The 24,336-nt window shown below is 33.9% G+C and overlaps 2 protein-coding genes across 5 annotated transcripts; one reads left to right on the top strand and one right to left on the bottom strand.

Annotated features, from left to right (window-relative positions):
- The first annotated feature begins 13,064 nt into the window (after nt 1-13,064).
- On the top strand, nt 13,065-18,026 carry LOC122280845 (probable phosphopantothenoylcysteine decarboxylase). 3 transcript variants are annotated; one of them, XM_043091909.1, is made up of 4 exons: nt 13,065-13,296; nt 15,094-15,182; nt 16,075-16,422; nt 17,517-18,026. In XM_043091909.1, the coding sequence occupies exons 3-4, from the start codon at nt 16,078-16,080 to the stop codon at nt 17,820-17,822; spliced, it is 651 nt and encodes a 216-aa protein (XP_042947843.1). In that variant the 5' UTR covers nt 13,065-13,296; nt 15,094-15,182; nt 16,075-16,077; the 3' UTR covers nt 17,823-18,026. The 3 variants fall into 3 exon arrangements, with proteins under 3 accessions (XP_042947843.1, XP_042947842.1, XP_042947844.1); XM_043091908.1 differs by lacking the exon at nt 15,094-15,182; XM_043091910.1 differs by lacking the exons at nt 15,094-15,182; nt 16,075-16,422.
- An 890-nt stretch (nt 18,027-18,916) lies between these two features.
- Nucleotides 18,917-23,844, bottom strand: LOC122281808 (mitochondrial carnitine/acylcarnitine carrier-like protein). 2 transcript variants are annotated; one of them, XM_043093609.1, is made up of 4 exons: nt 23,393-23,844; nt 23,182-23,284; nt 20,055-20,456; nt 18,917-19,908 (listed from the first exon to the last, which is right to left on the bottom strand). In XM_043093609.1, exons 3-4 carry the CDS (start codon nt 20,444-20,446, stop codon nt 19,407-19,409), a joined length of 894 nt encoding a protein of 297 aa, XP_042949543.1. In that variant the 5' UTR covers nt 20,447-20,456; nt 23,182-23,284; nt 23,393-23,844; the 3' UTR covers nt 18,917-19,406. The 2 variants fall into 2 exon arrangements, with proteins under 2 accessions (XP_042949543.1, XP_042949544.1); XM_043093610.1 differs by having other exon boundaries at nt 20,055-20,446.
- Nucleotides 23,845-24,336: the final 492 nt, after the last annotated feature.

Below are 24,336 nucleotides of genomic sequence, written 5' to 3'. Positions count from 1 at the left end.
CTGGTATTGCGTTTGATCCGATTTGGTCTGGAATGAATGGTTCGGTTTGGTCGGTTTTTTTTTGTTCAGACCGGACTCCTTACGCCCTTAATTCAAACGAACCTTCTTAAAAATGATATTCATGTCTACCTTCCACAACTTTAACATAGTGGTTTAAATGACATCTTTACCGATATGTCGTTTAATGCAAATTCTTCTGATTATGTTCTACCCACTTACATTCCTCATCTAGTTCATCAACCTTAATCGTTATTTCTACTTCTTCTTTGTCATTGAGCTTCAATTGTTTCCAATTAGTGCCTAATTAATTCTTCTATGACTAATCTCTCTGATCACCCACTTGGTTATGGGAAAGAACCACTCTACTCCAAAGGAGTAGAAAGTGACTACCCCTTTCTCGTTGATTGCCTTAGAGAAGATGAGAGAAAAGACTATACTGAATGGCTTAAAACTCGTCTCCCGAAATAAAAAATAAAAACTAACAAATATAAGAGTTTGTCTAAGCTGTCCAAGATGGAGGAAGTTGAATTGGATAGATGCAATGGAACAGCACATGAACATGAAGAAATAAAAAAATTATATGCATCATGCTACATGGAGGGGCTGTTTCCCATACATGATAGCGGTGATCCTCACTTGGGACGAAGCAATTACTTGATCTATCAAGAAATCTCTAGTATGCTGTATTTTTCATTTGAGTATTGCTATTGCGCCATCTGAAGCTGTACTGTTTAGATGGCTTTCTTGATGTACCGTGCCATGCACGTAGTACCATGCAGTTTATTTAAAAATAAAAATTTATATTTTAAAAATAAAAAATTATATTCAAACCAAAAGGATATTTGAAAATATAAAAAAAAATGAAGACTCAAACTCTAGATTTTCTCTATATTTTTTGTATTTAAAAGTAAAATATAAAAAGATGAAGATTGAAACTGTAGGTTCTCTATACCCATTTTGTATTTGTGTTTTTAATTTTATTTTTTTAATAAACTACGAGCATTACATAATAGTACCATGTAAAGAGTGTCATTGGAACGGTAAGTTTCAAATAACTATTCTTTATCATTTTAAAAGGCATTTTACTTTATCTAATTTCGACTCTAAGATTATGAAGAATATATGGTAAACGATTCCCACAATCCGTAAGTCTTGAACAATAAAATTTGAATATTTTTAAGGATAAGATTATGAATGTTTGTTAGGATTCTTGCTTCACTTTTCTTTCATCTTTCTATCAATCAAATGCTTATTTAGGGGAGGCTTAAGGAATGAGATAAGATGAGAATTTTGTGAATAATAGTAAGGTACTTTGTGAATAATAGCGATATATCACTTTATATTAAGTATTTTTTGGATTTTAAGAAATGATAGATAATAAGTTAAATAAAAAATATTATTAACTTAAAATATTGTTACAATATAATTTTTTAATATAATTTTTATTTTAAAATTTGAAAAGGTTGAATTGTTTTTTATTTTTGTTTGAAAGTTTAAAAAAATTGTAATAATTAGTTTGAAAATATTTATATTTAAATAATATTAGAAAAGGATGTTAAACCCAAGATTTCAAGTTTTGTGTAATTATATATTTACACATGGATTTTGATGATAACAAATGAATTCAAAAAATAAAGAAGTCTCAAGTTCAAGTTGACTATACAATGGAGTCAAGCACATCAAGGAAACAAGCATGAGCAAAAAGGGAACAAGTTCACATTAAAATTATAGAGTAATGTTGTAAATCTCTTCAAAATTTGAAATTAGGATTAATGCTCAAAATTAATATTTTATCATAAAGCATTAAAATAAATTTTTCATATGTGCATAAATATTTTTGAAAATTAAATTTGAAAATTTTGAAAGATAATTGATTGTCATCTTTTACATATGCATGCCTTGATTAAAGGGTTGAACTTTGAAAATATTAAAGATGATTGATTGTCATCTTTCATATGTACATGTTTTATTTGAATATTTTCAAAAGTAATTGATGCTTTTTTAGACTTATACAAAAGGTAGATGATTTTGTTTGAAAAATTTGAAAAGGAAAGTGTGCTCCTTTTGTCATATGCAAAAAATAAAAGATTAGGTTTGAATTTTTTGAAAAGGAAAGTGTGCTCATTTTGTCATATGCCAAAAGTAAAAAATTAGGTTTGATTTTTTTGAAAAAAAAATGAATAATGTTGTCTTTGACAATTGAAAAAGAAGAACCTTTTATTTGAATTTTTTGAAAAAGTGAATGATGTTGTCTTTGACATATGAATCTTTTTAAATTTAAATATGAAGTATCATATGCCTATAAATAGATTATTTGAGAGCTTCACATTCACAACAACAAGAGCATACAACATTCATTCAAAACTTTCATTCTCTCTTCTTTAAGCATTGAGCCTTAATCCTTGTTCATTTTGAGAGATATAGTTTATGCTGTATAGTTCTTATTTCACTCATTGATGAGTGCTTTCTGATAACCTACCCACTATCAGCTTTTGTATCAGAAAAATGGTGTGTATAACCCTTATGCGTGTAGAAAGTATTCTACACGGGAAATAGTTGAATCACCACGTGTAAGGTGATTGCAAGTGTAGAGGGTGTTCTACACGGATCCTTTGTAGTGGTATTGTTCAAAAGTGTAATAGGTTTCTATCTCCACCTGAAGGAGGTTGAATAATGAATTTGGGAATCCTCAAGGGGTAGCTTGAGGCGAGGACGTAGGCAGTGGGGCCGAACCTCGTTAACATACTGAGTTTGCTTCTCTCTTACCCTTACTCTTTATATTTATTGTTATTTCATATTTTGTTTATATTTTATATTATATATTTGATTTATAATTGTTATTTTTTTAATACAACTCAATTCACCCCCCCTCTTGTGTTAGTCATCTGGGCAACAATTGGTATCAGAGCTAAGAGCTCTATTATAAGATTAACTATCTTTTGAGTTAAGATCTTATGGCTAACCTTGCAGTTTCATTTGGTGAAGGTCAATTTAGCAGTCGGCCTCCACTCTTTTGTGGAGATAATTACTCATTCTGGAAAGTTAGAATGAGAATATTTCTTCAAGCTCAAGGTAGAGAAATCTGGAAATATATTGTAAATGGACCTTATATTCCAACAAAAGTGGTTGATGGAGTAAAGGTAAAAAAGGAAGAAGAAGAGTTTGATCGTGAAGACGATAGACTTTATACTTTAAATTTAACTGCTATGAATTTATTATATAATGCTCTTAATGGAAATGAATTTAATAGAATAATGAATTGCGCTACGGCAAAGGAAATTTGGGATAACTTGGAAGTAACTTATGAAGGAATTTCGCAAGTCAAGGAATCAAAAATTTATATTCTTACTCATGAATATGAAATTTTTAAGATGAATGATGATGAATCTATTTCTAGTATGCACACTCATTTTACTAACATCATAAACATCTTGACAACTCTTGGTAAAGTTTATTCCAAGGTGGAGATAGTAAGAAAAATTCTCAACTCTTTATCAAAATATTGGGAATCAAAAGTTACAGCGATTCTTGAAACTCGAGACCTCAAGAAGCTCGAAGTCAATGAACTCATCGGGTCACTTATCACCCATGAGTACACATTGAAAAGAGGAGAAGAATAAGGAAAGCCAAAGAAGAGCTTAGCACTTAAAGTTGTTCCTCATGAAAGTGAAAGTGATGAAGATGAGGAAAATGACGATAAAGATGAAGAAGTTACGATGATAACAAGAAGAATTCAGAGGTTCTTGAAGAAAAATAGAACTCTTCCGAGGAAATCCTTCAAAAAGTTTTCCAAGAAAAATTCAGGTAAAAATGACACTTTAATTTGTTATAAATGCAATAAACCTGGTCATATCAAGCCAGATTGTCTTTTGCTAAAAAAAGATCGAAACAAGGGCAAGAAAGCAATGAAAGCTACATGAGATGATGATTCAAGTAGCTCAGATAGTGAAGCAAGCAATGAAGAATCAACAAATCTTTGTCTTATGGCTAAAGATGACATTAAGGTAACAAATCTTGATAATATTGAAAATCTTTCATATGAAGAATTGCAAAATGTTTTAGAAGAGGTTTATGAGGAATTTGAAAAATTGGGTATCAAATATACTGCTTTGAAAAAGAAAAATTTTTCTTTAACAAATGAAATTAAAATTTTAAGAAAAGAAAGTATCATTTTGAAATATGAAAATCTTGAATTGAATAAGAAGAAAACCGATTTAGAAAATATTGTTGAAAACTTTCCGAATGGAAAGAGAAATTTTGAAAAACTTCTTGGTAGTCAAAGATGTGTTTTTGACAATGCAGGTTTGAGATATATGCCAAAACAAAAATACAAAGCTTATAAAAATTTCTTTGATAATCATTCTACATCAAAAACTAATATTCAAAATTATTTTCATAAAAATAATTTTGTCAAAAAAGGATATTATTATAATCATTCAAGTTTTTTATATATGTCACATGCTATTTGCAATTTTTGTAATAGAAATGGTCATAATTATCATACTTGTCCTATTAGAAGAAATCATACAATGACTATTAGGGGCATATGGGTACCTAAAAATCTTATTTTTTCTAATACTAATAAATAAAGGACCCAAAGAACTTGGGTACCAAGAAAAATCATTTTAATTGTTTTTATAAGTATGCATAAAGTCTTCCACAAGTAAAAACAAATGGTTTTTAGATAGTGCATGTTCAAGACACATGACGGGAGACAAGACTAAGTTCTTTGATCTTAGATCTAAAGAAGAAGGACACGTGACATTTGGAGACAACTCGAAAGGGAAGATCGTGAGAATAGGTAAAATTGGTAATGAATCTTCTCTCATAATTGAAGATGTTCTACTTATTGAAGGTCTAAAACATAATCTTTTGAGCATAAGTCAATTATGTGATAAAGGATTTACAGTTACTTTCAAAATGGATAAATGCATTATTTTGAATGATCATGATTGTAATATTTGTTTTATTGCTTTTAGAAGTAACAATGTTTATACAATCGATTTTAAAGAAATTACCCCACAAGATGCAATTTGTTTTTCAGTTCAAAATGAAACTAGTTGGTTATGGCATAGAAGACTAGGTCATGCCAACATGGAACTTATTTCCAAACTTTCAAAAAATGATCTTTTGAGAGATTTACCAAAAACATATTTTCTTAAAGACAAAATTTGTGATGCATGTCAATTTGATAAACAAACAAAAACTTCTTTTAAAACTAAGAAACATATTTCCACTACTAGACCATTGCAACTGATACACATGGATCTTTTTGGATCAAATAGAGTTGCAAATCTAGGAGGAAAATATTATGCATTTGTTATTGTTGATGATTTCTCTAGATATACTTGAGTCATTTTTCTTGCTCATAAAGATGAGGCACATAATGCCTTTACCAAGTTATGCAAGAGAATTCAAAATGAAAATGGCTATACTATTTCAAGTATCCGAAGTGATAGGGGAAAAGAGTTTGTTAATAAAAATATTGAAACATTTTGTGATGAAAACGGTTTTGTGCATAATTTTTCTGCTCCTCGAACTCCTCAACAAAATGGGGTAGTAGAGAGGAAAAATAGATCTCTTCAAGAGATGGGAAGAATCATACTCAATGAGAACAACTTGCCTAGTTATTTTTGGGCCGAAACGGTAAGTACTGCATGTTATGTTATAAATAGAGTTATGCTAAGGTCTAAGTTAGATAAAACCCCCTATGAGCTTTGGAATGAGAAAAAGCCCAACATTGGTTACTTTCATGTATTTGGATGCAAATGTTTTATTTTGAATGACAGAGATAATTTAGGCAAATTTGATGCAAAATCTGATGAAAGTATCTTTCTCGGGTATTCTACTAATAGTAAAGCTTATAGAGTATTCAATAAAAAGACTTTGACTGTACAAGAATCTATGCATGTAGTATTTGATGAATCTAATTCTTCACTCTTCAAGAAATCTATTCATGAAGAAACAGGAGGTATAAATAATACGGAAAGTCTCAATCTCAACAAAGAGAAAACAATAGAGGAAGTTCAACATGGAACCATCAGGAAAGATTATCAAAATTTAATACAAGATGCAACCAAACAGTGGAAATTTGTGAAAGATCATCCAGTGGAACAAATTTTGGGAGAACCTTCACAAGGTGTAAGTACTTGATCATCTTTTAGAAATATTTGCAATCATACTGCTTTTCTATCTTAAATTGAACCCAAAAATATTGATGACGCACTTCTTGATGAATCTTGGATTCTAGCTATACAAGAAGAGTTGAATCAATTTGAAAAAAATGATGTTTGGACACTTGTTCCTAGACCCAAAAATCATACTATTATTGGAACAAAATGGGTTTTTAGAAACAAAAAAGATGAGTCCGGAGTCATTACTAGAAATAAGGCTCGACTTGTAGTCCAAGATTTTAATCAAGAAGAATGAATCGATTATGATGAGACATATGCACCTGTCGCAAGATTAGAAATTATTCGAATGCTACTTGCATATGCTTGTTATAAAGATTTCAAATTTTTTCAAATGGATGTTAAAAGTGCTTTCTTAAATGGTTTTATAAATGAAGAGGTATATGTTGAGCAACTTCCAGGTTTTGAAAATCATATTTCTCCAAATCATGTTTTCAAACTCACAAAAGCACTATATGGACTTAAACAAGCTCCTAGAGTTTGGTACGAAAGACTTAGTGGTTTCTTGATTGAAAAAGGTTTTTCAAGAGGAAAAATCGACACAACTCTTTTCATTAAATATGAAAATGATGATATTCTTTGATTCAGATTTATGTTGATGATATAATATTCGGTGCTACTAATGAAAATATGTGTCAAGTTTTTGATAAGACTATGCAGGAAGAATTTGAGATGAGCATGATGGGAGAACTTACATTCTTTCTCGGATTGCAAATTAAGCAAGGAAAAAGTGGGATATTCATCAATCAATCAAAATATATTAAGGAATTACTGAAAAAGTTTGGGATGGAAAATACTAGGAAAATTGGAACACTAATGAGCCCATCAACTAAACTTGATAAAGATGAATCCGGTAAGCCAGTTGACTCGAAGATATATCGAGGTATGATTGGTAGCTTATTATATTTAACAACCAGTAGACCAGATATTATGTTTAGTGTGTGCTTATGTGCACGCTTTCAATCATCTCCAAAAAAATCACATTTAATTGCAGTTAAGCGCATTCTTAGATATCTTAGTGGTACAATTAACCTAGGGTTATGGTACCCTAAGCACACATCTTTCGATCTAATCAGCTACACAGATGCAGATTATGCTGGCTGTAAAATAGATCGAAAAAGCAGTAGTGGAGCATGTCATTTCTTAGGTCATGCACTAGTTTCCTGGTTTAGTAAAAAATAAAATTCTGTTGCACTATCTACTGCTGAGGCAGAATATGTTGCTGCGGGTAGTTGTTGTGCTCAAGTTCTCTACATGAAGCAACAACTTGAAGATTTTAAACTCATGTATAATCACATCCAATCAAATGTGATAATACAAGTGCTATAAATCTTTCAAAGAACCCAATACAACATTCTAGAACTAAGTATATTGAAATAAGGTATCATTTTTTTCGAGATCATGTGCAAAAAGGCGATATAATATTAGAGTTCACAAACACACACGATCAGTTAGCAGATATTTTCACAAAACGTTTACCAGAAGATAGATTATATATGATCAGAAGAGAAATAGGTATGATGCATGACATGAATATCTCTTAAAAGATAGACTAGAGTCAATAAAAATAGAGATAGATTTTTTAAATACTTTTACATAAACTTGAGATTCTTAGCCTCATGTTTGAGATGCTCATTCTCTTCATACAATATCATGTCATTCTTATCCATGGGAACCGGCAAACGAAATGAATAATCTAATAAAGACTTCAACTGTTTATTCTTCTGCCGAATGATTCCTTCCTTTGTGTGAGACTCTTGAACAATTCGTTGAAGTACAACAATTTGTTCTTTGAGCTTTTCAACTTCGTGATTTTTGGCTTGTAGCCGCTGAGAAAAAGTAACAATAGAGGAAGAGTAGTGAGTCTCAAGACTCACCAAGTCATAAATAGCATCAGAATCTGACTTATTAGTCAGATTATTATTTTCTTGCTGCAACATGGCACCAATGGCAGCTGCAGAAAAGACAGGAGGTTGAGATGCAGAATGCCTCATGGATGGATCTAGAGAAATATTAGAAAAATGAGCCATTGAGAAAAGAATAGAAGGCTTAAAACGAGAATGTTGAAAGAATGCAGATGAGTTATAGAGATGAGATGAAAACTTGATACGGATTAGATGAACTTCAAGACTGATTTTATAGAGATAGCATAAAGAATAAGACAAACTATTGTCTCTTCAAATCTTATTTAGTCAAAAGAAATGCAAGATATGCTGGACACACATTGTCAAAAGTTTTCTTACTAAGCCAGCGAGATTAACAGTAGATTGTCCCTATTTTTCTAGTAAACGATGAACCTCTGCTGTTATCTACCGATGTTCACCTTGTATCTAAACCCTTTCTCGTTCCAGCTCCTCTATTCGTGGTTGCAGATCATGAGCATACCAATCTGTAAATTTTTTCAACTCTTGGTTTTCTTACTTTAGTTTTTTATTCTCACTATCCTTATTAGCAAGCTTCTGTCGTAACTCAAATATTTGCATGTTAAGATGATCAATCTCACTCACCCTCGCCATTAACCTCCGAGACATGATCGTAACAGAGGCAGCATATTGACTACTGAGCATTCTTGATTCTGCAATAATCTCAGAATCAGCCTTACTAGAAAAACGGTTCTCTGCTCCTATCATGGTATTGATGGCCTCATGAGAGAAGATTGATGATTGATGCGTCAAGGGTTCCTGATTCAAGTCTGGAACATTAGTGGAAGAGAATTGATCAGCCATTCTATCGTTGTGGAAAAACAGAACTCAGGTCAAGAAGCGATTATTTTTTTGGCATCCGATAGATGAAAATGATCATTTTTTTATAGCAACTCAGAGCCTTCAATCTCGTTTGTCAACAATATCATGCGATTTTTTCAAATCTTCAGCCGCACTTGTCGGGTCACGGACGGATGAAATTTATTCATTTATTTTTTTTAACTATCTACAGTGTTTACTAACGCACTGTTTTCTTCAGGTCCATTTACTTGTTGCGGATCCTTTTAATGATGCCAAAAGGGGGAGAAGTGTTAAACTAGAACATTAACATTGTTTGAATTGCTAAACTTATTATATATGCTTGGAATTATATTTATACTTTTGCTTGAAAAACTAACGCACATTCTCAGGGGGGGCTTAAGTATTAATACAGGTTTCAGGTTCTATCAAGTATTTGTCATCATCAAAAAGGGGGAGATTGTTAAACCCAAGATTTCAAGTTCTGTGTAATTATATATTTACACATGGATTTCGATAATAACAAATGAATTCAAAGAATAAAGAAGTCTCAAGCTTAAGTTGTCTACACAATGGAGTCAAGCACATCAAGAAAACAAGCATGAGCAAGAAGGGAATAAGTTCACATTAAAATTATAGAGTAATGTTGTAAATCTCTTCAAAATTCGAAATTAGAATTAATGCTCAAAATTAATATTTTATCATAAAGCATTAAAATATATTTTCCACATGTGCATGAATATTTTTGAAAATTAAATTTGAAAATTTTGAAAGATAATTGATTGTCATCTTTTACATGTGCATGCCTTGATTAAAGGGTTGAACTTTGAAAATATTAAAGATGATTGATTGTCATCTTTCACATGTGCATATTTTATTTGAATATTTTTAAAAGTAATTGATACTTTTTTAGACTTATACAAAAGGTAGATGATTTTGTTTGAAAAATTTGAAAAGGAAAGTGTGCTCCTTTTGTCATATGCAAAAAATAAAAGATTAGGTTTGAATTTTTTGAAAAGGAAAGAGTGCTCATTTTGTCATATGCCAAAAGTAAAAGATTAGGTTTGATTTTTTTGAAAAAAAAAAATGAGTGATGTTGTCTTTGACAATTGAAAAAGAAGAACCTTTTATTTAAATTTTTTGAAAAAGTGAATGATGTTGTCTTTAACATATGAATCTTTTTAAATTTGAATATGAAGTCTCATATGCCTATAAATAGATCATTTGAGAGTTTCACATTCACAACACCAAGAGCATACAACATTTATTCAAAACTTTCATTCTCTCTTCTTTAAGCATTAAGCCTTAATCCTTGTTCATTTTGAGAGATATAGTTTGCACTGTATTGCTCTTATTTCACTCATTGATGAGTGTTTTCTGATAACATACCCACTATCGGCTTTTGTATCAGAAAAAGGGTGTGTATAACCCTTGTGCGTGTAGAAAGTATTCTACACGGGGAATAGTTGAATCACCACGTGTAAGGTGATTGCAAGTGTAGAGGATGTTCTACACGGATCCTTTGTAGCGGTGTTGTTCAAATGTGTAATAGGTTTCTATCTCCACCTGAAGGAGGTTGAATAGTGAATTTGGAAATCCTCAAGGGGTAGCTTGAGGCGAGAACGTAGGCAGTGGGGCCGAACCTCGTTAACATACTGAGCTTGCTTCTCTCTTACCCTTACTCTTTATATTTATTGTTATTTCATATTTTGTTTATATTTTATATTATATATTTGATTTATAATTGTTATTTTTTTAATACAACTCAATTTACCCCCCTCTTGTGTTAGTCATCTGGGCAACAAAGGAGATGAGATGAAATTAGATAGAATGAGATAAAAATTATTTCCAAACCTCTCCTTAAAAGATTAAAAAGTGTCATGATCTTGGGAGAGCATACAGTAGTTAAGGGTAAAAAAGTGATAAATACGAAATAATTTTTTTAATGAAAAAAGAAAAAGAAAAAAGGTTGGCTGCCTAAAAGCTTCCCGAAAATACATCCTGTCTCTTTCAAATCCTAAAACAAGATTTTTGAGATGAATAGAAGCATAATAATAAAAGAATATTCCCTTTATTCCTTTATATAGATGTCATAATAATAAATATAGATGTCATAATTCTTAATGAGAATGAATTTCTATGGAGTAAAACTTAAAATATTGCATGCCACTTCTTGATAAAGGTATAAATGAGTTACATTTGAGCAATTAATTGATGATTTAGACAGAATCAAACTCGAATTTATTATGGAATTGTATTTTATGTTTATGAAAAAATCATTCATTGTTTGAACAGATTTAAATATGTTCAATAGCTAGCATAAATAGAAATAGAAATTGGAGCTGGCCCTAAATATTTCTAGAGAAAGAACCTTTACCTTCTCTCTAGACAACCACCCAAATTGATAATTGCCCAAAGAGCGGAGGAGCTCCCCCCCACCCCCCCCTTTCCCTTCCACTTTCCTTCTAGCCGCTTTTTGTTTTTATTTTTTCCAGTCAAAGCATGGAGGGATGCCATTTTGATGTTTTCTGGAGGTCTGAGCCCACCACGCACCCTACCACTGGCTTCCTAAGCCATTAATCTTCCTAACTATCGAAGGTCTCATCAAAAGGAGTAGCGTGTACTCTATACACAGGAGGGTCTGCTGCCGACACGTGCAACGTTTTTTAGGTCAGTGACTTCGGCATCTTTAGGATCGACAGTCCAGCATACTCCTAGAGTGTCGCGTGAAGGACACGCGTCACTACATCCTTATTTGCTTCAATGTATTTTGAATTCCAGTGTTTTTTAAGTCTCTTTAATTTTGCTGTATTTTATTGGTAGTGTTAGGTAACAATAAAAAGAAATAGCCTATTAGATTTGTTGTCCATAGTAGGAGAACTCTCTCATCCTTTGGAAGATGGGGGGTGGTTTTCCCCCTCCTCAATTGGAGTATGGGAGTTGGATTCCCTCTCCTCCTTTGGAGGTTGAGGGATGGTTATCTCTGTTTTTACAAAGTATTATATTTTTAGACAAATCGGGATTGATATCTATGTTTTTACATAGTTTTATATCTCATAAGGCTTTGTTAGTAGAGATCTTATAAAAGTTAAGACAATGTATGTTATAAAGAAATTTGTGTGCGGAAAAGTCTCAAACAGATGAGTAGTTTGACTTGTAATCTAAATTATTTTCTTATATTTACAGTTACAACTGTAACATTGGTTTCATTAAATGAAATGAAATCTATTTCCTCTATAAAAAAAAAAAAAATAGCTGGCATAAATTGTTATATATTTTATCTCATAGGTTTATCTATCAATTTTAATAAACTTACTTTGGTATTTTTTTAAACATCTTTATATAAGTTAATTAATTAAAAGGATGTCAAGTTCATTTGGATTAGATGGCATAAGATCACTTGGTCTACAAATGAGAGAAATAGATTCGAGCCCTCCACTCCTGTATAAATAAAATAAAATAAAATAAAAGATTTGAACCATTTAATTAAACATATTGACTTAAGATTGAATAATATATAATTTGAACTCAATTTAACATTATTCAAAACCGATAATTCTTATCATAATTCGCAAACCGTAAAACTCATATACAAAATTAACCAGTTGGGTTAGAAAAAAATTCTCAACATGATAGCTCTTAAAAAAATAATTTGTACTAAATGAGATTTGAATCTTAGGCCCATTTGGAGGTTAAATTCAATTGAAATTAATCCAGTTCAATCTAGTTTTAAGTTAAGTGTAATATCTAAATATATAACTCTCAAATTATTAAACTCATTTCAATTTAAAATCTCTTTACACATTATACTCATAACTTTTTTTAACTCAACACTTCTTTATATGCGTGATCTATAATCTTTTTTAATTTTTCATAAATATATCTAAACTTATTTTAATATCTAAATATATTTAAATTTATTTTAAGTGAATCTTATAAAACTCACTCTACTATCTTAATTTGCTAATATTCATAAAGGATTCAGCAGCTCAATCGGCCCTAATTAGAAAGAGCATACCTTCAGGCTTCAAGCAAAACGCCCATGTCACTTGGGCCAACTAGGTTACCAGGGTAATTAAAATATTAAATCTGATCCGGTACAAATCCGACTTATCCCGCCCCGGCAATACCAATTAAGACATAAATGCGTGTGTATGAGAGAGAGAGAGAGAGAGAGAGAGAGAGAGAGAGTTGGGGGGAAAAAAAGAAATACGAATCTGAAACAGAGCAGTGGAGGCTTGAGCCTTGAAACTTGGTGGAGTAGACAACAGAAACGTTTCCTTGACCGAAATACGATTCCTTTAGCCCTCCACCTTGTTGAGTTTTGTAGGAAAAGAACCCTAAAAGGACTCACACCAATTGGGAATTTAAACTCTCTAGTACAGGTAAGTTCAATTGTCTTCGTACAAAATACAAAATATTTAGTTGTTGTTTACCCCTCAATCCATACAAGCCTTGCATTGGCCGGTCAATCTTTACATTTTCACTTATTTTAGAGAACCTTCAGTTTTTTATCTGTCTAATTACTGAAAAATACCATGGAAAAGAAAGCAAGATAATTCTTTTGATATTAATAAATGGTAAAAGAAGACCCATTAATTTTTCTTGAAAGTTTCTTGCATTCTTTACCAACATAGTCAACATATGTTCTGATAATCGGATCATGTTGATTTCTTTTCATTTACCGTTATTTTAGAGTTTCTTGGTGGGTGTGTCATTGTCAATAGCCCGCAAGAATTGTTTTTCTTGTATTCGAACAAAAAATTCCATCTTTGTGTTAATGTATGTTTGTGTTACCCTGGCTGTTGATATAGGAAGGGATTTGTATTTGATGTCTTAGTTACTTCATGCTACTTTTGCTTCTGTCACTTGTACTTGCTTAATTTTCTTACATTTCTAAATTTCCCGTGGTAAATACTTTGGTTCGTGCGATTACTACTTGTTAATCATTGCTTAAAATATAAAGAAAAATCCGGGACTATCTTTGTGATCAAAGCATCATTTTCTTTTCGATTCAGTGTTCCCACATGATGATTATTACACGTGCGTTGTAAACCCTTGGGGTTGGCTCAAGTGGTAAGGCCTTGGGCTTGGGGTGTGCCCCCAGGTCTAAGGTTCAAATTCCTTTGGTTACAAACAATATCTAGGATTATCAGACTAGGGATTTTCTCCATGAATTGCCCGAGGTGCACTTGCGAGAAACTCTTTGCCGAGGGCCTCCCCCGAGATTAGTTGGATGCTATTCCTAGACACCTGGAGCCAATAATAAAAAAAAAATTATTACACATGCGTTGTTGGTAGTTCCCCATGCATGACGTGTCTGAAGAATCTTCTTTAAATAATGTTTTAGGTACTCTAGCATGTTCCTTCATATCCCATCCTGTTGTTTGTTATTCACACCTGATATTTCTGCTTCATTGCACTGTTCTCTTTATGTATAAATTGGTTGCTTGACGTTATGCCAGGTTTCTCTAGTTCCTGTAATTTGTACGATTGATTTAGCAAGTATGCTAATGTTGTATTTTTAACCAACTTAATGATAGATTCATTGATTTGGTACTTGGGATATCTTGGACTTCTAATCGTGATAGCTTGCATTGTTTTTCTGATAAGTAGTGATAGCTTGAATTATGTTTAATCGTGGTGCTTATTAGATTCATGTGATTGTTCTGTTACAACTGAACCTACAAATCATTGCAATTTCATACCTTTTTAACTCCTTATCTATGGAGTGGACTTCTCTTGTAGTCAATATTTGTATTTTTGTAGCTCTAGATGAACTAAAATCACTCCAATATTCAACAATCCTGAATTCAATATCTTTTTAGTTTTTTATTATTATATTCTTATTATCTTTTAATCAATCTTTTGTTAGAGGGGCACCTCAACTCTTGAATTCTTTGTGGCAATTTTCATGCCTTTCCAGATCCTGTTCTCTCTCTCTCTCTCTCTCTCTCTCTCTCTCTCTCTCTCTCTCTCTCTCTCTCTCTCTCTCTCTCTGTGGGTTTTGTGTATTTGATGTGTACATGTCTTATTCCCACCTTTTTTGGGTAGTCAAAGTTTTATCATTTTGCTTTCTAGTGTTTCATCAGTCCCCTCCTTGATTGTTTTCAATTCTCATATTTCAGAATTATAGTTTATAATTGCCGTTGTTGGATTGGTAACTTCTTCATGAGTTTTAGGTGCCAAGTGTGCTGCACGTTCGCAAGTAAGCAGGAGTCTGCGAGTCTCGGTCCATGACACTAGGGTTAATCATTTCACCCCTGCTTTGGTTAGTGTTGGCCCTTTGTTTTGCAGCTAATGATAAGCTGTGATCCTTAATTGGCTCTCAATATAATGGATTGGGATAAAGGAACTCATGTCTCAATTACATCTAGCTGGAATATGCCTTTCTTCCGTTTTCCTTTTATTTTTCTTTTCTTTCTTTGGTTTGAACATAGTAGTGGAGGAGAGTTCTTGTAAGATTACCAAGTAATCTGTCTTGTATTATAACATGCACCTTTTAGGTTCTTGTCCGCTCATAATCTTTGTGCTTATTTTTTTATTTTGTTTGTTTCGCGAGTCTGTCTTTTACATAAGAGTGATGTTCTTGTAGACACAAGCATGCCTAGCTTGAGGAGGTACCTATGTGATTGATTTAATTTCAAAAGCTTACTTTATGTCTCGATTTTATTTTATATTTAAAATCTTAATTTATACTAGGATTTTTCTTATGCACCACCGTGTAACTCTGCACCAATGGCTCCCCCAGAGAAACAATGCCTAAGCTAAATCAATCAGTGTAATACCTTATGTTTTCTCCCTGCTGTTTATTTTTGTTCTAGAGAACGTTTATTCTGCATGGAGCAATTGAAACGCGAGGTTACTTGTTGCTTACATTAATAGCAGTTTAATGTGTGCTCACACTGCACAAATTTTTGTTGCTCTGTATACTCAGTTGATCTGTGCATGGTTGTTACAGAACTTTTTTTCTTCACTGCAGTTTGGCCTAATTTTTAAAGAATTTATTGAAATGTATTGTTAGTTACTTTTAAATTCTGCTGGTGCTAAAAAATTTACCAATTCTAGTAAAAGGTTTGTTACGAGTCAATCTGCTTGTGGCATATATGTTGAGATACAACGTGAATCTTGGATAAGAATATTGTTGGCATTCCTATGAATAGGTAATGGCATGCTCAGAACCTGCCTGTGCAGAAAGGATTCCAATACAAGTCAAAGTTATTCCCAGGAAACCACGGATTCTACTTGCTGCTAGTGGAAGTGTGGCAGCCATAAAGTTTGGCAAGCTCTGCCATTGCTTTTCAGAATGGGCAGAAGTAAGAGCAGTTGCCACACAGGCATCTTTGCATTTCATAGATAGGGTGTCACTTCCCAAGAATGTAGTTCTGTATACTGAAGAGGATGAATGGTTTAGTTGGAATAGAATTGGCGATAATGTGCTTCACATTGAGCTGCGCCGATGGGCTGATATAATGGTTATTGCTCCATTGTCAGCCAACACACTTGGCAAGGTAAAATATCTGAGAAATTTCAAGGAAACAGTCCCTCTTTGAACTTTTACTGTCAACGAGATACAATTTAACATTTTTATTGGACACGGCACACATTTACTCAGACAGTTGATTACTTCACAACCTGGAAATTGAGTAACTCTACCATCCAATTTGGTTGTTGAACAAAAAGGGTTAAAAGAAAGGGGAATGCATGAAAGTGGTTTCTTTTCTTAGTTGAAGCACTTCATAAATCTGAGGGGACGAATGGATATTGGAATTGAACTGCCTGTCACTGAAAATTAGCTATGTTGCTTGTCTGATTGGTTTAATATGAATACATAAGAAGCTATGAAGAAATGATATAATGGCATGTATTGAGAGTGAAATTTATGCTGAATAGGCATATCAAGATACTTTTTTATACGCGATAGAGAAATGTTTCCATACCTTGTGCTTCTTCCATTCTTTTGGTTACAGTACTGAGCTTGAATCGTTGCTGTTCTGGGTGCATAGGATCCCTTTTTAGCATTGTGACAACCAGGTTACCTTGACCCTGTTGTTAGGCCTTTTTGGTAGTCTTGCAAAATACTAGTATTCAATAATGCTTGCATGTCTGTCTCTGCTTATTTTGGGTGTCTAGGAGTGCAGTGATTAATAATTAAGATGTCATCAACCTTGAAACTCGTTTTCCCCCTACATAATTGGGCCCATACTGCATGCATATAGGCTTAGTACAAAGTCTTATGCGAGTATTCTGTATGGTGAGTGTCTATCATCTGAGTTCAAGTCACAATTGTTTTCTAGCAATGAATCTCTCTTATGAATTCACATTTGTTTTTAAGGAAAAAAGGGTGGACTGATACCTGTGATTGGTTATAGTCTAGAGTACACATGTGCATTTGTACATGTATAACAAAGTAGTAGAACATGCATGTCTCAGGGAGATCCTTCTGCCTCTAAGAATGACACATATGGCTGCTTATGCCATTTTCTCTACTCCCTCTGCATGCCTGTTTGTGTATTTTGTTTGTTATTTTATTTGAATAGTCAAAATTTTTATCTTATTATTTTCCTAGTACGTTTTGAAGGCATATGATTTGCTCTTATTGTAGATCGCTGGGGGATTGTGCGACAATTTACTAACATGCATTGTCCGAGCATGGGATTACAGCAAGCCATTCTTTATTGCACCTTCCATGAACACAATGATGTGGAAAAATCCTTTCACAGAACGACTTCTTATGTCAATTGATGAACTCGGGATTTCTCTCATCCCGCCTGTCACTAAGAGGCAGGCATGTGGGGATTCTGGCAATGGTGCAATGGCCGAACCTGCAGATATCTACTCAACAGTAAGGCTTTTCTTCGAGTCAAAGATTCGACAGGATGGCAGTAATATTCAGCAACTAGCGTTGTAAAGCGGGAAGTTAGTAATCTTTTAAGAGCAAAAGAAGCTGGCATTTTTAGGGGCTATGGAAGAGGTTGGTTGTGATCAATGATCATCTTGTCTTCTATCGGGTGCATTTTTGTTTTTACATATATTGATTCTGTCTTCCTATCATACGGTATGTACATCTAGAAAATGCTTCAAAAAGAGTTTGATTTGAGCTACAGGTTGCAAATGGTCCGCACTTCTATTTTTTCTGCCTTAGTTGGAAATTTGGGTGTAAAGTTTTTAAAATGATTTGAATTCTCCTTAAAAATTGGGATAGTTGGAGCAAGGGCTGTCTTCCCCTTCCCAGCAGAACCCTCCGCCCAGCCCAAAATCCGTTTGGCCCACATTTCCAATTGCAGAATTGTTTTGAACACAAAAAAAGGCAAAATTTACCGGTCAACTTCTGACAAATAAAAGTTATTAAAAATTGGGAAAAAAATTGTGTTAAAATCGTGTTTGTTTTAGCAGCTGCAAAAATTGGGAAAAAAATCGTGATTGTTTTAGCAGCTCTACCTACCTAATTATTAATTTATTGGAGCACTGTAGTACCTGTGTAGCTGTAAGGAGGGAAAAAGTACAGTTTTAAATATCTTACCGATATCGGCCAGTATGACCGGTATATGCTGTGTTGTACCGGCTATTGGCCAAGGATCGATATTATACCTATTTCGTAATACTCTAAATACTAACTATATTGACCGGTATCAGTTGATCTATCAATATTTCAGTTTATACCAATCTACATACCGATCGGTATTTTAGCCTTTATTCTTTTTTTTTTCATTTCTTTAAACTGCAAACTTATTTTTTTTTTACCTTCAATTCAAACCAAATTATTTATAATTTATATATATATGTATTTATATATAATTTATTCATCTATAGACTATTATTTTAGAATATAATTTTTATATATAATTTATTCATATATCGATTATTTCAAAACGGTACATGAAACAGTATCAGTATTGAAATATCCATTCCAATATCTTGATCAGTACGGTATCCGATATAGTATTCAAAACTCTGGAAAAAAGATGAGGAAAATGATAAGGTAACTTGGTAAGACAACAATAATTTCCAGTCCAACGTCCACATTTTATGAAGTTTGTCATAATGTCAGTTTTCCCTCCAACAAAACCTCTTCTTATCTTCCGAAACATGTAAAAGCACCAAACAGGTTTTAGCTAAAGCTGGTAAAAGAAAGTTAAAATTCCTAAATACAAGTATATAATGGTAAAATGGGCAGACCTTGTGAAGTCATTTATCACAACTATGGCCAAGCCTGACTGAAACGTGGAAACAAAACCCTCGTTGGGGGGCCTTTCTTTGGCACCAAAAGTTCTTTATGTCCACCATCCAATGTGCTCACATAAAAGTTCATATCCGAGAACATCTTATAAGCAAGGTTCAGCAATAGGTGCTTTTATATATCAAATGATGAAAGGTGGTTTCTTCCAGCAACCAAATGAAATTACAGATTGCAAAGAGCGTGCCAGCATTGCAAAACAATCTCTTGAACGGCTAACATTAAATTCTTGGGAGTGAATAACACCGGAAGAAGCGATTATCCCAAACTTGATCTTGTCACCTCATATGCCAAGAAGCATGCAGCATTTGCAGGAACACTTCGGGCCATGGCAGGTCCAAAGCCCTTGTACAGGCCCTTCACTCCCTCTGAGGCCAGGATCTTTCTAAAAGCATCAATGGAGCCAGAGAACTTGGGATATTTGTAATCATCTACCTGAATTACACTCTTGACAACATCAGTTGGGTAGACCAACAGCCAGAAGGAAGCTCCAGCTAGACCTCCAGCCACAACCAAAGAGCCTCTTCCCAATTTAGAAGTGTCTTGACCACCAGCAAAAAACTGCTTCAGAGCTTCATAGACACCAAACATAGCAGCATTTCCGGGAACCTCACGTGCCATAGTAGGAACCAATCCTTTGAAGAGACCCCTTACACCACCTTCTGATCTGAGAACATGCCTGGCTACATCCATTGGGCCTCCATACTTCACTGCCACACTGGCTGAACTAGAATCTGCCAATGCACTCTGGGCTTGCAACCTGTTCTTTATAATATATCCAATAACAAGGTTGAAGGTTTGGAAAATTCTCCCATAGAATTAAAAGATATCTAAATGCACTCTCAGGGACTTCAAAATCAGATCACACGATACAAGGATAAAGAAAGTAATGACTGTTGTACTGACCTGCACTTGATCAATTCAGTAGGGCAAGCTAAAACAGAAACGGCAACCCCAGCCCCTGCCCCACAGACTATTTGCTGGTTAACCGTAAGGGGAGCACCCGGTTGAGATCGCAATAATGCCTCCATTTGTCCCCTCACACTGAAGAGGACAGCGTTGAAGGCAGCCACAGTGGCCAGTGGAGCCCCCATACCCTTGTACAAACCTCTAGGGCCTTCAGCAGCTACTGTTTGTCTGACAGCATCCATTGCACCTGCATACTTGAGAGTTTGGCCTGGAAGTGGAGCAGGCTGGCTCTGGAGCTTGACCTTAATGGTGTCAAAGGGATGTCCGACAATCAATTGTGCTGCTCCTCCAACAGTCCCAGCAGCCAAATCCTTTGCAACATCCCCCATCTGCAAATTTCTATGTTACAAGGGAACAGTTACAAATGCACACGAATAAATTTCGGGAATAAAAAAGCATACCTGGCTTATAATAAAAGAGAAACTTTTATGAATGTAACAAACAGTGCTGAGAATATTTCTACTTGGGAGCTTAGGGCTTGTGACAGAAAACGAGTACAGTTTTCCATTTGCATCCATTCAAAAATAAAATATAATGCAACGAGATGAAATGAGTAGGAATGGGTGTATTGGTTCTTCATTAGCAGATGAAATATTGCAAAAAAGGATTCACTGTTGGAAAAAAATATTCTTATAGGGACAGAAGGAATCTAACAGATAGCATAAACCTCACAAAATGATCTCTATTGGAAGTTGTTATCTTAAACGACTAAAAAACTACTAGTTTGTCTGAGAAATTTTCTAACATTAAAAACACAACACTAACCATTGAACTGGCCTTTGCTAGAAGCCAGGTCTAGGACAACTCCAGAAAAATCACCTACAACAGATCCTATGCCTTCCAACAGCAAATAAACCTAAATAATGCCCTCTAGTACGCTGCCTGTGAGGTATCATTTTGAATGTGTTGAAAATTATGAGAAAAAATATAAATCCATGAACCCACGCAAATAAATTGAAAAACCATCTCTCCTTGGCAGATATAATTTTCCCAGAGAGTTAGTATGCTCACTCAACTGAGCCTTTTTCAACTCTCAGCTAAAACATGCTCAACAGACAAATTTTGTTAAACTTTCAAATTAATCTAATGAAAATGAAGCTTGAGCCTAGTACATGATTGAATCCACTGAAATTTTTATACAGCCTGACAGAAACAAGCTAGCAATCATAACCAAGTCCATTCCCTACTCTTAACAATTCAAAATTCAATCATGATTGCTCAACCTGCCTGGTTAAGGTTCACATTGACGTGGTATCACAGTGTGGCATAAGTTTTCAAAATCTTTGCCAACATACAACCCTTTCAAGAGCAGCTGAAACAAATGTCAGTGCATATAGAAAAGAATTGGAGTTCCAGAGTGTTGAGCTTGTAAGAAGAAATGTCAGAGACATAAGAGTTTTGTTAGGCACATAAAAGAAGATGGAATATGTAGAATTGACCTTGAGTGAAAATTCTGCAGCTCAAATATATCTTGAGCTGGCATCATCTTAATTACAAAAAGATTGAACAGCCCAATACTCGGTTGGGCGGCTTGTTTACAATTCTACAGGACATGTGAGTTGGAATATTTAAAGCCTCATATCTGGCTGAAGCACGTGTAATATCATCAGTATTGGACTTGATGGTTTTTAATATCTTTAAGGAAAAATAATCTAAACAAGGGGCCCTCAAACTTTTCAAATTAAGAACAAAAAATATGATAGAAGATTAGTTGCAGAAATTCATTCTTGTAATAGATTAAATATATTAACAAATTGTTTAGGTCTGTTTGATAGAAGAGAAAGGATGGGAACAGAAGACTGAGAGAAGGAAATGGGAGGGTGGATGGTATCTATCCATTGTCAATTAGTCTCTCCATTTCCATTGCCATTGCCATTGCCTAGAGACCAACGCTTTAAAACATTATATTGCATTTCATTGTGCGTGCGCACACACATGCTTGACATACTTCCCTATTCATTGAAATCCCTTTGATAAGTAAAAATATATTTAGATCCCTTTTGACATACTTCCCTATATATATATATATGCTTGCCATACTTCCCTATACCTAATTCTTCTGTTAGAATGAATTAGAATCCTCATTTCTAGCCATCAGAGACAAATGTTATGAAAGCCACGGTTTTTGCATTTAGTTGTGGTGTTGAAGGAAAGTAGAATTTAGAACCCATACATAATGATCATCCTAATTTACAGACTAACTAGTGCAGGGAATGAAACGTTATGCTGCATTCATTTTCTTGTTACTTACCCAAACTAATGCAATTGATTAAAGCATGCAAAAACTACTTTGCTCTTTAAAGTTCTGAGGATGCCCATGTGACTAACCAAGGAAAAAACAACAACATATCCTTTCGAATTCAAATCCCCTTTTTTGATACGTAAATACACGTACCAATCGGGATAGTTTTCCAAGCTTCGAGTAAAATATCAGATTGAAAATAAAGAAACAAGAAGAAAGAGTGCAAAACAGGACGTTTACAGATAAAATAAGATCTTAAGCATAAGTACAATTCCAGATGCCTGGGATGCTTGATCGATATAAAAAAGAGAATCCCAATTTTGTTTCTCCACGTCGATACAGTGATATTAGCTGCAAGACCAATTTCTCACCATGGATGCCTGATTATAACTGGCTTCCCGATACCGATAAGAAATTATATAGCAAGTACAGATCTCTGTGCTTCTAACTACGCAACCATTGATCTCACCGAAGAAAACAAACACACCAATAAAACAGTACAAGCTAAAACGAAATCTGGCAGCTTCCACTAGCGGACCAATTCTTCGTTTGCATTAAACATGATGAAGTTTCAGTTTATGCGGTTACATGTCACTGTCATCTAATGTTAATTCATTTTGTTCAAATCAATCTAGAATGATACGCAAGAAATGGCAACTGTTAGCACTTCTCTGTCTGGAATTGGTTTTGATGGATTATCTTGGAAACGAAAAGAAGTTGGACAAATTCATTACATTTGCAATTAAACGTGTTTTTCAAATAGAACAGAATCCATAACAAATATAAAAGGACAAACTACTTGAATAAAACCAGGAAACTTACTGGAGCGGATTTGCACCGTCCCTGAGAGAATCCAACGAAATAAGAGCAAAAACAATCGGAACCCAAAACCAAGAATCTGGCCTCGTGTCTCAGAAAATCGAATCTGATTGAAAAGAAAAAGAAAGCCTTAGATCCACATGTAGAGTAACAGAGATAGAATATACCCGCTGATACAAAGACAGAGCTACAGTATGTGCGACCGTTACCATACCCATAAAAAGAGATTAGTGGGTCCCAAAAGCAGGCGTAGAACGATAGTCTGGAAGGGGTTTCCAAGGAAACACACAACCTGGAAGTAAGCAAGCAACGGAAGGGGATCGAAACGTAGCGCAGGGACTGGCTGACAGCCCCGAGAGAGAGACAGAGGTTGGGTATTACAAAAAGAAGGCCACTTCTAGTCTCAAACCTGTGCGCGCGTCTCTATCTCTGTGCGACCGTCCAATGGGAAATGTACCTATTTTTATCGTATCCGTATGCTGCAGGGAGAAAGAGACAGGGTGCGTGCATCATGCATGCGCGTGTTTGGGGTTGGTGAGATGGAGTGATTGTGCACCCATAATCATCTGGATCTGATGATTCTGCCCCCAACGAAGTTTGGTTTCAATGAAGGTTGGTCCGAGCTACCTCCTGTTGCTCCGTCTTGCCTTTTTTCCTAGGAAATATAAAAAGTAAATAAACGTATTTATTGCCGAACACGTACTAATTATCGCCTTATAAAATATCTTGACAAATAATTTATATTATTTATTTAAAATATTTCATTTTATTATTATAATTTTTATTTATTTTTTATATAAAATATAAATAATAAAAAATTAAATAATATTAAAAAATTATATTATAATAATATTTTATTCAATTTTTATAAAAATATTTGATCTCATTGTATATTATTTATATAATTAAACAGAGCGAAAATGCTACTTACTCATCATATGCAGGAAGGTACGCATCCAATGCATGGTTGGTAAATGATATAGTGCTAATCGGCAAAACTTGAATAGGGGTTGATTATGGTGGACGACTCTTGATTAGTGTTTTAAATTAAAACCCCATAAAATATAGATTTTTAAAATATTTCCAGGTGGATTTTATTTTTTTAAGAAAAACTTTCACGGAAGTTGCATGCTTTTGACTATATAAAAAAACATTTAA

Source organism: Carya illinoinensis, chromosome 11 (assembly GCF_018687715.1).
Source record: "Carya illinoinensis cultivar Pawnee chromosome 11, C.illinoinensisPawnee_v1, whole genome shotgun sequence".
Taxonomy (NCBI): Eukaryota; Viridiplantae; Streptophyta; class Magnoliopsida; order Fagales; family Juglandaceae; genus Carya; species Carya illinoinensis.
This window is presented reverse-complemented; position numbering and strand designations above follow the sequence as displayed.

Excerpts from the sequence above, each read along its gene's own strand:
- LOC122280845 (XM_043091908.1), top strand. The coding sequence starts at position 13,066 with ATGAGAGAGAGAGAGAGAGAGAGAGAGAGAGAGAGAGTTGGGGGGAAA. Across the intron at positions 13,297-16,074 it reads ATTTAAACTCTCTAGTACAG|GTAATGGCATGCTCAGAACC; the intron begins GTAAGTTCAATT and ends TCCTATGAATAG. Across the intron at positions 16,423-17,516 it reads CAGCCAACACACTTGGCAAG|ATCGCTGGGGGATTGTGCGA; the intron begins GTAAAATATCTG and ends CTCTTATTGTAG.
- LOC122281808 (XM_043093609.1), bottom strand. The coding sequence starts at position 20,446 with ATGGGGGATGTTGCAAAGGATTTGGCTGCTGGGACTGTTGGAGGAGCA. Across the intron at positions 19,909-20,054 it reads ACTGAATTGATCAAGTGCAG|GTTGCAAGCCCAGAGTGCAT; the intron begins GTCAGTACAACA and ends TATAAAGAACAG.